Raw genomic sequence first — 13,125 nt, forward strand, 5'->3', positions numbered from 1 at the left:
CTTGAGCACCTCCTTTCTTACCTCTTCCTTCATCGTTGGATTCAACCGCCTCTAGGTTTGTCGGACTGGCTTGTAGTCTTCTTCCATCATTATCCTGTGCATGCAGTAAGCAGGGTTGATTCCTTTGAGATCCGATATGTGCCATCCAATTGCTTTCTTGTGTTTCTTCAGAATGTCTACCAACCTGTTTTCTTCTTCTGTTGTGAGTGCATTACTGATCACTATAGGCTTATCTTCCTCCAAGAACATATACTTCAGATGATTGGGCAATATCTTCAACTCTACCTTCTTCTTCTCGGACGAAACTTCCTTCTTTAGTGTCTCAAAATCGGCTTCTCCCTCAGGAATACTGTCTTGATGATCCAAGTCTTCCAAGAAAGCCTTCAGATCTTCTTCCTCTTCACTGGTTAGGCAGTCTAGCGCATTTACCATGGTTTTTTCCAGCAAAGTCTGTGGTGTCTTGAGAATACTGACGTCTTCCTTATCAATCTCCTCCACTCTGAAGAACTTCCAACCCTCCTGTGGGTACTTCATTGCCTTGAAAAGGTCGAAGGTTATCTTCTGATTGTCAATACTCAGCTCTAAGTTTCCATTCCCTATGTCCATCACAAAATTGGCAGTCATCATGAAGGGTTTGCCTAAGATAAGGGGAATCTTTGTGTCTTCTTAGATATCCATGATAACAAAGTCCACCGGAAAAGTGAAGTGGCGTACCTTGACCAGGACATCTTCTACCACCTCGTATGGTCTTGTGATTGAGTAGTCTGCCAGTTGAAGCGTCATCTTGGTGGGGTCTATCTTCAAATTCCCAATTCTTCTGCACATTGATAAGGGCATCAAATTGATACTTGCTCCTAGATCAATGAGGGCCTTGTTTACCGCTTCCTTCCCTATGGTGCATGGGATGGTAACACTTCCGGGGTCCTTAAACTTCTTGGGTAGCTTCCTCTGAATTATTGCACTGCAGCTGCCTCCTACCACAATATTCTCGTTGTCAATATACTTCCCATTCTTGGTGAGGATGTCTTTCATAAATTTGGAGTAGAGGGGCATCTGCTGTAAGGCTTCCCCGAATGGCATGGTGATTTCTAGCCCTTTGAATATTTCCAAGAAACGTTTGATGTAACGCTTCTTGTTCTTCCTGGTGGGTGCCATAGGATATGGGAGATCCTGTGGGAGGGCTAGTGGTTCTTCCTTCTTGGCTTCTCGTGCTCTCTGGCTCTTGGTCTTAGGTGCTGATGTCACCTTCTCTTCTTCTTTTGTCTCTTTTTCTTCTTTCTTCTTTGTCCTTCTTTCTTCTGGCAGGTCTTCTCCTTCAATATTACCCTCCTCCTGCGCTCTTCTCTGCCCTCGAGTCAGCACTGCTTTACATTCTTCCTTCGGGTTCTTCTCCGTGTTAGCCTTGAAAGTTCTAGTAGGTCGTTCGGCTTTATCATGCGCCAGTTGGCCCATTTGAACTTCCAGATTCCAAATGGTTGCGTCCGTGCTCTTCAGATGTGACCTTGTCTCCTGGATGAATTGCAGCAGCAGTTCCTCTATGTTGGTGGGCTTCTCTTGCTGATTTGGACCTTGGCTAGGGTGCTGGTATGGTGGCTGGTTCCTGTGTTCCTTGTATTGATTTCCTTGATTCCTCCAGCCTGAGCCTTGCGTAAAGTTTCTTCCTTGATTGAATCCCAGTGGCCCGTGATTAAATCCTGTTGCCCCTTGATTGAATCCAAACGGATTTCCTAGGTTGTAGCCTTGGAATCTGTGGCGATTCGGTATGCCCATATAATTTACTTCTCGAGAGGGATCTTGTTGGATTACACATTGTCTGGGCTCATGTGTCCCTCCGCATGTGGGGCATCCTTCAACCTGCAAAACAGAAAAGTGGGAAGAACTTACCGCTTGTAATTGTTAAGGTAACTTGCTGAGGGTTTCCGTAAGGGCTTCTATTTGCCTAGTCAACAGCTTGTTTTGTGCCAAAGTTGCGTCCTGTGTGCTGAGCTCCAAGAGGCTTCTTTTTGTAGGGACATAAGTGCGATCACGAAGGATAGTTTGATCGCTAGCAGCCATGTTCTCGATGAGCTCCATTGCTTCTTCGGGAGTCTTCATCTTGATCTTCCCTCCTACGGATGCATCTAGCAGCTATTTTGATTGAGGTCACAGGCCATCTATGAAGATGTTTAGTTGTGCTGGCTCGCTGTATCCATGTGTTGGTGTTTTTCTTAGCAACCCGTGGAAACGATCTAGTGCTTCGCTAAGGGATTCATTGGGAAATTGATGGAAAGAAGAGATCTCCATCTTCCCTTCAGCGGTCTTTGACTCTGGGAAGTACTTCTTTAAGAATTTTTCCACTACTTCTTCCCATGTTCTTAAGCTGTTGCCTTTAAAGGAGTGCAACCATCTTTTCACCTTTCCTGCTAGTGAAAAGGAGAAGAGGTTAAGGTGTATCACATCTTCTGGAACTCTGACGATTTTAACGGTGTTGCATATCTCTATGTATGAGGCTAGATGCGCATATGGGTCTTCATTTGGGAGACCATGGAAGAAGTTTCCCTTAATTAACTGAATAAGAGAGTGTGGGTAGGAGATGTTGGCTGCTTGGACCTCCGACCTTGCAATACTGGTGAAGAACTGAGGGGTGGCGGTATTAGAGAAGTCTTATAGTGTGACTCTTCATGCCGACTCCCTGTCCATCTGAGTGTGATTTGGAGAAGGAGGAGGTGAGGTGTAACTGCTTCCTGCTCCCTTCTTCTTCTTGCAGTGTTGTTACGTCGGCAAGTAGCTTCAATTTCTAAGTTAATAGGAACAACGTCTCTAGATGTAGTTCTACCTCGCATAAAAACAAAAGGCACTACCCGTGCAATTTATGGGAGAAGAAAGAAAGGATAGAAGAGAAAGTAAAGAATACTAGATGAATGAGTCAAGAAAGGAAGAATTGAGCTTACAAATTGACATAGTATGACAATTAAGTGCGAGAACAAAATCCCCGGCAACGGTGCCAAAAACTTGTTGAGGTGTTTGGCAAGTGTACCAAATCGCTCTAAGTAGTAATTCTCGGAAGTCCGAGTATCGTTTCCACAGGGATTTTATTGCACTTTATTGAATACTCTTCAATTTGTAAGTGAGAAGTAAATAGTAAAAAGCAAGAATAAATGCAAGAGTAAATTGCTACTACTAGATCAAACAATTTAAAAATATAATTAATTAAGATGAAGATGCTAAGACCGGACAAACCTAATTGGCCTACGATGCATGAAATTATGATGTTCATTACCAATGCAATTGAACTAGTTCTACCCACATCTGTTAATTTTACTTGCCCCTGATGCCTCACGATGACAAGCCTATTTTAACTACCTATCTTCCAAATGCCTTTGTGAAGACTCAATAATTAAAATGCATTAAGGTTGAATTCTAGATGTTGCTAAATGCATGGGAATTGGGCCATCATTCTATGCCTAGCAATGCTAACCCAATGATTCTTTTCTTTATTTGTTCTATTAGGTGTTACCCTTTCCTAAGCGTGTAACCCCTAAAAACTGATGCATGCATTGCCTCTTAAACCCTTATTAGGAAATACCCTCTTCCGAGCGAATAAAACCCAAAAGAAATTTAAGACATAATGCAAGATAAAAAGAAAAGAATTAGAACATAAATCCTGGAAGGAATTCTCTTTGCATTGATAACTCTTGAAGTACACCATACATCGTTGGCTTTTTAGGCCTGCTAGGCCTTAGCTAGGGGATTAGCCGCTCATGGCCATTGAGGGGCTTTACAACTGAGGGGTGAAAGAAAGAATGGATAGGCAAAATAAATAATATAGAGAGAAAGGGAGAGCTCAGGCTTGGAATGCTGAGAGAAGTGTTCTGAGGCGAGGTGTGTGATTCTTCCTGGACTGGCTCTCTATTTATAGCTACTGAAATGGGCTTTGGGCTTTCGTAGGCGCGCTTAGCACGACACCTCATGCTTAGCATGTTTAGATTGTGCGCTTAACGCGTGTTGCAGGCTTAGCGTGTGCTTATGTTGGATCGTGTGCTTGGCGCGCGTAACGGATCCTGCGTCTTCGTGCTTAACGCCTCGCTTATGCCCGCTTAGTGTGTACTGGACTGAGCCTGCTTCCAACTTTCTTCTTTTCTTCAGCTTTTCTCTTGCTTTTTGCATATTACACCTTCAACCTTCAATTCTACAGCCAAAAATCCAAACTTTATCAATTATTAGCTTTTTAATTAAAATAAATGCTAAATAATTAATTTTAAGTCAAAATTTACTTGATTTTCTATTATTAATTCACAATTATTTAGCATTTATCACGTATATATACATACATTTAAGAAGGATGATTCATTGGATGGAATAGTATTACGGTTTAATGGCTATACATGCAAAGACAATGTAAATAAAATAATTGACAAATGATGATTAAGGAACTAAAAGGAAGAAACAAAATTTGAGTTCCATAAAATTATATTATTTATGACTTTTTTTTTTACATTTATATATAATTTCGACAATAAATGTTTTTTTAATTTCTTAAAATACTTAATTATTAACAAAACCTAAAACAATTTTATACAATCAACCAATAAAAAATATTCTTAATATGACTTTTGAAATAATTATTACAAAAATTTCAATATATTTTGATTTGAGATAAAACAAAAAATTAAGGTTATAAAATCCTTACCTACTGCAAATGATAGCAGATTGAACCATATCCCTATTGACAAAAAAGAAAAAAAGAAGTCAATTTCGGATTTCATCACAACGAGCTAGAGAAGACTATTTAGCATATATGTCAAAGCTTATACCCATTATCAGTTTAAAAACTTTTATTCAAAACAAATTTTTTTTTTTATTTAATCCTTGGTTTCATATAGATACAGGTAAAAATATAAAACTAATAAGTTATTTTTTTTGTTTAAAAAATGATTTTATTAATAGGATGAATAAGAAATATAAATTAAAATATAAATACAGACTTTTGAAACCTTGTTTTACCAAATGCAAAAAGATATATGGTTTAACAGATTAAAGATGGTTCTATTGATGATTTGTAAATATATAATTATTTACAATGTTAACTGAAGAAATATAATTGGGTATTGATAGAGTGCACAAAGATTATTTTTTTAAAGTGTACAAGAATTCACATTTAATATATTGGTTGGATGTTCGAAATGAGTGAGTAAAATGGCAATGATCAAAGCAAGGAATAAAATAAAAATTCTAACTCTAGTGAAATGTTTTGCATGGTTAATATTATGTGTAGCATATAAAACCAGAGGAACTCACCTATTATGACAGCATTAAAAGCTTCTGCAAAAAAAAAAAATTACTCGAGTGAATAGCGTGATATAGAATCATTTGATTACAATGTTAATGTGAGATGCCATAAGTAAGGTATTTATTAAAGTAGAATATCAATTTAATTAGTTCTTAAAATTGATATTATCCATCAAATTTGAAAATATCAACCAATTTAGTTGTTGAGGATTTTGCATATCGGTCAGTTTCGTTACTAATATTAAGTTGCATCAAGGACCAAATTGAAGTGGTTATCAATTTCTTTTCTTATAGAAAGGAGAAAAATAAATAGTTACTGCCAAATCTAGCTAGGGATCAATTTGATGTTTAACTAATATTGTTGAATTATGTTATATTATACTAATAAATCATATAAGTCATTTTTTCAAATGCAAAGCCAATGGTTCTATTCGTCTGTATGTATTAAATAACTCACGTACATATACATACATTTAAGAAGGATGATTCATGGATTAGTAGAAAAGGTTTAATAGTAATGCATGCAATGACAATGCAAACAAAATAATTGACAAATGATGATTAACAACTAAAAGGAAGAAAAAAAAATTGAATGGCATAAAATTATATTATTTAATTTTTTTTACATTTATATATAATTTTTATAATAAATATTTTTTTTGTTTTAATTTCTTAAGATACTTATTAACAACCCAAAATAATTTTATACAATCAATCAAATCAATCAATAAAAAAGTATTCTTGATATAACTTTTGACATAATTATTATAAAAAATTCAATATATTTTGAGTCCTTATAAAACAAAAAATTAAGGTTATAAAATCCTTACCTTCTGCATATGATAGCAGCTTGGACCATATCCCTATTGACAAAAAAAAAATCAATTTCGGATTTCATCACAACGAGACAGAGAAGACTATTAGCATATATGTCAAGTTTATACCCTTTATCAGTTTAAAAACTTTTATTCAAAACAACAAAAAAGTTTTATTTAATCCTTGGGTTCATATAGACACAGGTAAAAAAAAATAAAACTAATAAATCAATTTTTTGTTTAAAAACTGATCTCATTAATAGGATGAATAAGAAATATAAATTAAAATTTAAATACAGACTTTTGAAACCTTGTTTTACCAAATGCAAAAATATATATGATTTAAGAGATTAAGGATGGTTCTATTGATGATTTGTAAATATATAATTATTTACAATGTTAATTGAAGAAATATAATTGGATATTGATAGAGTGCACAAAGATTTTTTCTTAAAGTGTACGAGAATTCACATTTAATATATTGGTTGCATGTTCCAAATGAGTGAGTAAAATGGCAATTGTCAAAGCAAGGAATAAAATAAACAATGTTATGCTTAAGGTTTAAACAAATATTTCAAATTTTTCAAATGATCACAAGAAACTCATAATATATACTAATCAAACTAAATTGTAACAAACTAAATTAATAACTAATTTGTAACTAATTAAACTAATCTTTAATTAACTTGAAACTAATTAAACTCATTTTTATCTCTAATAGTCTAAGAAGCACTGATGCAGCACTCATCGACATGTGCCGCGTCGGACTTGCATCGAACATGCAAGCGGGTACAACTCCGGTGCGACGCGGTGTCCGTTGCTTTCGCTGTCACTGGGCACGGTTGGACAATAGGACACACACGATTGGACGCGGCCCACCAAGTGGACACGCGCGATTGGACTCGGCCCAACAAGCCTCAGCTATTTTTATTATTTATTTAAAAAATGCTTACCAAATACGAAAACGGTTCTTCTTTGTCTACTCTTGCCGTTTCCCGCAAGCGAACCAAACGCCTCCATTGCTGCACGTCGTTGCCTCCGTTTCGTCGCGCAGGTAGGCCCTTGTTTCTTTTCTCATTTGCTCCTTGTTTCTTTTTTCAATTTTTCTCGTTGTCGTTTCTAATTTCTTCATAATGAACAAGCATTATTCTCGCTGTCGTGTTATTATTTTTTGGTTTTTCTCGTTGTCGTGTTATTGCCGTTACTATGAATACAACAGTATAGGTATGATAAGCCTTATTTATCGAAAGCAGGTATGGCCGTATAGCAAGCCTTATTTTTTGGTTTTTCTCGCTGCCGTGTTATTGCCTTTTTGAAAGGTCACTATTGTTTTACACTTTTACTACTCTTTTAAGTATTTAATTTTTAAATGGTTTTTTTATTCTTTTTTTTTCTGAAAGCTTTTTATTTGTATTAGTAAAAAAACAAGGTGATTTCTCTTCTAATACCAAACATTCCTTAATTTGGTGGCATTTGGTTGATAAGTTCGTAGCTCTTGCATAATTTTTTGGTTTAGAATTTAAATTTACTGTCTACCTCTAATCATATACTGTTTTGAATAAAATTAAGTTACAACATGGCCAATAAGACATGAACAACATTGATTAGAAATTGCTTTTGTTGTTTGTTTTTTACTTAGAAATTTTTTACATTTTTAATTTTGTAATTTTATTTTATTTAATTATATATATAGTCGTGTTCGTGTCCTATATTTTGGACACTAAATATCCACGTGTTCAGTGTTCATGTCCATGTCCGTGCTTTATAGTTAATAGTTCTTCTGACATTTCGGTTAATTTTGAAGAGTTCTTCTGAGGGAGTATTAAGTCTTGGAAGGATTTGATTAATATTAGAGGTGAACATTAACCGTGATAGCGAGACGTTAGACTTTTTGAATTTTTGTGAAGAGGATGAGATTTGAAGGTTGGAAGATGTGAAAGCTAACGAAACACGTAAGCATCAAGAATTCAAATCAATTTTTATTTTTATTTTTGTAAAGAAGCACCAAATCAATTATCCTATATGCAGCTAGTGGCACCGAATCAAATGCGCTAGGCATGTTTTGATTTTTCAAGTCTTGAAGGTGTGTTCTAGCTCATATATATATATATATATATATATATATATATATATATATATATATATATGGACCAACAATGTTCTTTCTTCTTCTTTTTTTCTGAATTGGACGAATAGCTCTTCTCTCTGGGTAAAAAAGACATTTATTTGGTTATAAATTATCTACATATATTTCATGCATAAACTTATAAGTCATGCACACATTTCCTTGAACAAACTTTAGTTATTGTCACATGTATCATTCATTTGTCTTTGGCTACACTTTTCTGTAGTATTATGTGTAGAAGGTAAAGGACAACGTAGATTTAGGAGAATTCCACACACTATATCCAAAAAGTCCAGCACACCTTTTTGGACCCGTGGAATAGAAAAATTCATTAAAGTCAGTGCCGACAGCTTAATGCAGGTTTAAATTTTAAAGAATTTGATAAGGTCAAGTTTGTATCGGTATATGTCTGAGTTTCACTTTCTCTGTCATAATTGTGTGGGGGAGACAATGCTTGGAACTTCATATGCGTGCGTGCACGGCACCTTGACCTTGACAGACTTTCATAAGGTCGAGTTTGTATAGGTATATTTCTCCCTCTCTGTCATTAATTTTGTTTTACAAGTGATTATAAATAAATGAATATAATTATATAAAATTATTAATATACGATTAATGGTGTCACGAAATTATGGAACACCAAATGTAGTTAATATATGTGCAAATGTAGATTCATCCATGACACCTCAAATTCATAGACTAAGGCCATGTGCATAAGAGAATAGGAAGATTTATTTGTATCCAAACCCCACTATGATGTGGGAGCAACCAGCCTTACATGACAACCAACTTCAAAGTCCTCTGCTATTAAGTCACCAGCAATAGTGTATATGTACCCTTTGGAGTGCCAGTTGATGCAAGGATCAGTTTCCACATACTTTTCATTGTCAATCACTACATGGTTACAATTTAAGAAATTCTTAAATTTAATAAAGAGCGTTGAATTGGGATTTTTAATTATTTTTTAAAAATAATATTATTGTTTGATGATAGTTTTAGTAAAAATTAATACATATTTTTACAAATAAATTTAAACAATAGATACAAATTTTGTAAAAACACAATTTAAAAATAAATAAATTAAAACTCTATCAATTTAAAGCATAAGAAAAACAAAAATATATAAGACACAGATTTTTTTTTCAATCACGGAGACTACTTCCAGTTCTTAATTGGTTGCATTTTAAATAATAACGATAATGAAACAGTAAAAATAATAAAAATAAGAGATAAATAAATATTGGTTAAACAACACTATACTACTCATTTACTTTGGATCACACGCATAAACACTCTCTTAATATCCTTGAGTTACTGAAGGATGGAAAAGAAGGAATAAAGTGGAAAAAATTTATTAAGACAATTGATAGAGAATAAGAATTAAAGATAACGAAAAATTTAAATTACAAAGAGTAAAATAATATTCTTCTAAACTTCTATAGTATAATTATTTTAAATTGTTAAAGGGACCTCAATTGAAAACTTATGTGTATTGTAACTTTTTCCTTAAAATCATGTGCTGCTCATATAAGAATATAAATCTGTTTGCATTTGGTTTAATGTTATAGTATAATTATAAGTTAAAGTACATGATAATAGTTAGAGGAAAAATTAGAGTACGAGTAGTTATACACATGAACATTAAGTCAAATTGTAGTTAGCTTGGGACATTTCTTTCATGTGACTTACATTTGAATATTAAGTTATTAACATTCCTTTAATTGTGCATCTTTAGGAAATTGATATTTGAAAGGTAATCTAGGTAATTGAGAGAAGAAATATATATATTAATTGTATGTCCAAATATGTGAATTAGCTTGTGAGCGTGTTTTTGTAGCTTTGTATGTGAATAATTATATTAGTATATGTATATTTGTGTGTTTATTTAAGTATAATTGAAATGTTGCATTGTTTATTCGATAAATTGGTAATTTTGAATTATATGATAGATACCTCTATCTAAGATGACATGCAATTATTATAGATACTTTCATTTGAAATAGGAGAGAAAGATTCTAGATATCTTCATCTATGATGAAAAAGATAGCAAAAAAACACCGTTGCATATTGCATGAAATATGAATTCACAAACCCTTTGAGATTCACATTGGTTCTAGGAATCAAAGAATTGAGTCTAATGATTCTAGAAATTACTAAGTTGTGTCTCTGTTATATTTATTTGAATGTGTTGACGTGTTATTGTTTATTTAAATATTTTATTTATTGTGAATGTCATAAATTATGATTGTTTTAATCTAATTTTTATTGGAATATATAGATACATATATTTATATACATATATATGTATGTATATGTATATATACATACATATATAATTTTATTTTAAATTTATTGCATATATCATAACTAATTTTTTGGATTATCATGTCTGCTAAGAACAATATTATTTACAAATACTTTAGGATTATTTTATTCATTAGAATTATCATTTCAATAAAAGTATTATTTTTATATCATGAAATTGTTGGAACTGAAGAGACTTTAGAGGACTTAGTTATCTTTAAATATTTTTTTAGTTATGTTAATGTCACTGATTACATTATATTTTTAACATTGATTATTTTTAGATGTTCATATTTAAAATAATGTTTTTATTTATATAAAAACATAATTATTTGACTTTATTTGTTATATATAAAATATTTTGATTATCATAATTTTAAAATTTTATATTCTTTTAATATGAATTATTATTTTAATGATGGGTGTTACACAAGAAACCTTAATTTGGACTTGTAGCCTAGAAAAAGTCACTAAAGTTTGTATCGTGAAACTTAATGCAAGTTTTAAGTTTCGAAGAATTTGACAAGATTGTCTTGTATTATATATGTCTAAGTCGAATGGTTTGATAAGGTTGTCTTGTATTATATAAAGCTTAATGTTAATAGAAGCACTATACTGAATAGTCCAACACACCTTAATTTGGAATTGTGGTCTAAATGTCACTAAGGTTGGTGCCGTGAAGCATAATGCAGGTTTAAGTTTCGAAGAATCTGACAAGGCTGCCTTTTGTTATCTATGTCTTTTGTACCATTAATTGTTTTTATTGTTTTGAGGAGAGGACTTAAACGCGTTTAGTTGACCCTGATAGAGTTAAATGAAATTGAAGAAACTATAGGTTATTTTAATTCGGTCAAATACATTTTTAGTCTTTTGTTAAATTTTAGATTTTGAGTCTCAGTCTCCTTTGAATTATTTATTCATTTTTAGACCTTTTTATATTTTTTTTCTAATAATTAGTCACTAAGAGAGTGAAAATGACATAAAAGACAGAAATTTAATTTTGAATAGACTAATTATGATTTTTAAAAATAAATAAGAGTTTAAAATGAAAAATAAATTACTAAAATTCAAAATCTGAAATTCGATGTAGATTAACAACTTATTTTGCACTTTTATTATTAAAACTAAAATTGATAATTATTCAGAGCTTATTAGGTTGGAATTGTTGGATTACAATAATAACTTATTTATAAATTTCTGAAACTTTATTTTTATTTTTACACACAGAATATAGATAAAGTTGTTTTAGCTTAATCAGACTCTATAAGTTTCGTAAAAAATTCATAAGTTTCGTCTATAATAATTTTATCATTTTTTTATCATGATTACTTCCAATAAAAAAAATATAATCTATATAGTAGCAGTGAAGCTAAAATTTGTGCTGTGAAGCTTAATGCAAGATTTTAAGTTTCGAAGAATTTGACAAGGTTGTCTTGTATTATATATGTCTAAGTCGAAGAGTTTGACAAGGTTGTATTATATATGTGCAAAAGGTAAAGGGCATAACGTTAACAGAAGTAGTTCCACACACTATACTGAATAGTCCAACACACCTTAATTTGGACTCGTGGCCTAGATGTCACTAAGGTTGGTGCCGTGATTGCAGGTTTAAGTTTCGAAGAATCTGACAAGATTGTTTTTTGTTATATATATCCTTTGTTATTGGTGTGAGGAGACAATGCTTAGGACTTAAATGCGCTTAATTGACCTTGAGAGTTAAATGAAATTGAAGAAACCATATAGGTTATTTTAATTAAGTCAAATAAGTTTTTAATCTTTTGTTAAATTTTAGATTTTGAGTCTTAGTCTCCTTTGAATTATTTATTCATTTTTAGACCTTTTTATATATTTTTTTCCAAATAATTAGTCGCTAAGAGAGAGTGAAAATGACATAAAAAAGACAGAAATTTAATTTTGAATAGATTAATTAAGATTATTAATAAAAATAAATAAGAGTTTAAAATAAAAAATAAATGACTAAAACGCAAAATCTGAAATTCGATGTTAATTAACAACTTATTTAACCCTTTTATTATTATAAAACTAAAATTGATAATTATTCAGAGCTTATAGGTTGGAATTGTTGGATTACAATAATATCTTATTTATAAATTTCTGAAACTTTATTTTGACTTTTACATACAGAATATGGGCTTAGCTGTTTTAGCTTAATGAGAGTCTATATATTTCGTAAAATATTCATAAGTCTCACCCATAATGATCTTATTATTTTTTATTATGATTACCTTTTGATAAAATATACATATAATCTATAAAAAAAGGCATACTGAACAGGTAGATAAATGAATACTTATAATAATTAATATTTAAGATAGGGAGTGGGGACTTGAACTAAGGGACCTCATTTTTCCTTTTAAAAAATTGTGAAAAAACATGGACTTTGACTGAGAAATCGAGTTTTTCTCCCGTTCTATCTGGTTTCCGCACCTGATTGCAAAATCAAAAAATATAAATTAAAACTTTAAGCATAAACTAAAAGATACACCGAAGTGTAGTTTGTTAAAATCACATTTCTTTCCCCAACAAAAGAAAATAATGCTCCAAGAGAATTCCATATTGATCACACTGTTACTAATGCTACAATTTATGGCA

General features: G+C 32.0%; 1 protein-coding gene across 1 annotated transcript; it reads right to left on the reverse strand.

Moving 5' to 3' along the window:
• Positions 1 to 666: 666 nt before the first annotated feature.
• LOC121173261 (uncharacterized) lies at positions 667 to 1,155 on the reverse strand. Its single transcript, XM_041007907.1, has one exon. The coding sequence runs from the start codon at positions 1,153 to 1,155 to the stop codon at positions 667 to 669; it is 489 nt and encodes a 162-aa protein (XP_040863841.1).
• Positions 1,156 to 13,125: the final 11,970 nt, after the last annotated feature.

This window comes from Glycine max, chromosome 13 (genome assembly GCF_000004515.6).
Source record: "Glycine max cultivar Williams 82 chromosome 13, Glycine_max_v4.0, whole genome shotgun sequence".
Classification (NCBI taxonomy): Eukaryota; Viridiplantae; Streptophyta; class Magnoliopsida; order Fabales; family Fabaceae; genus Glycine; species Glycine max.

Coding starts and splice junctions, on each gene's coding strand:
- LOC121173261 (XM_041007907.1), bottom strand. CDS start 1,155: ATGGCACCCACCAGGAAGAACAAGAAGCGTTACATCAAACGTTTCTTG.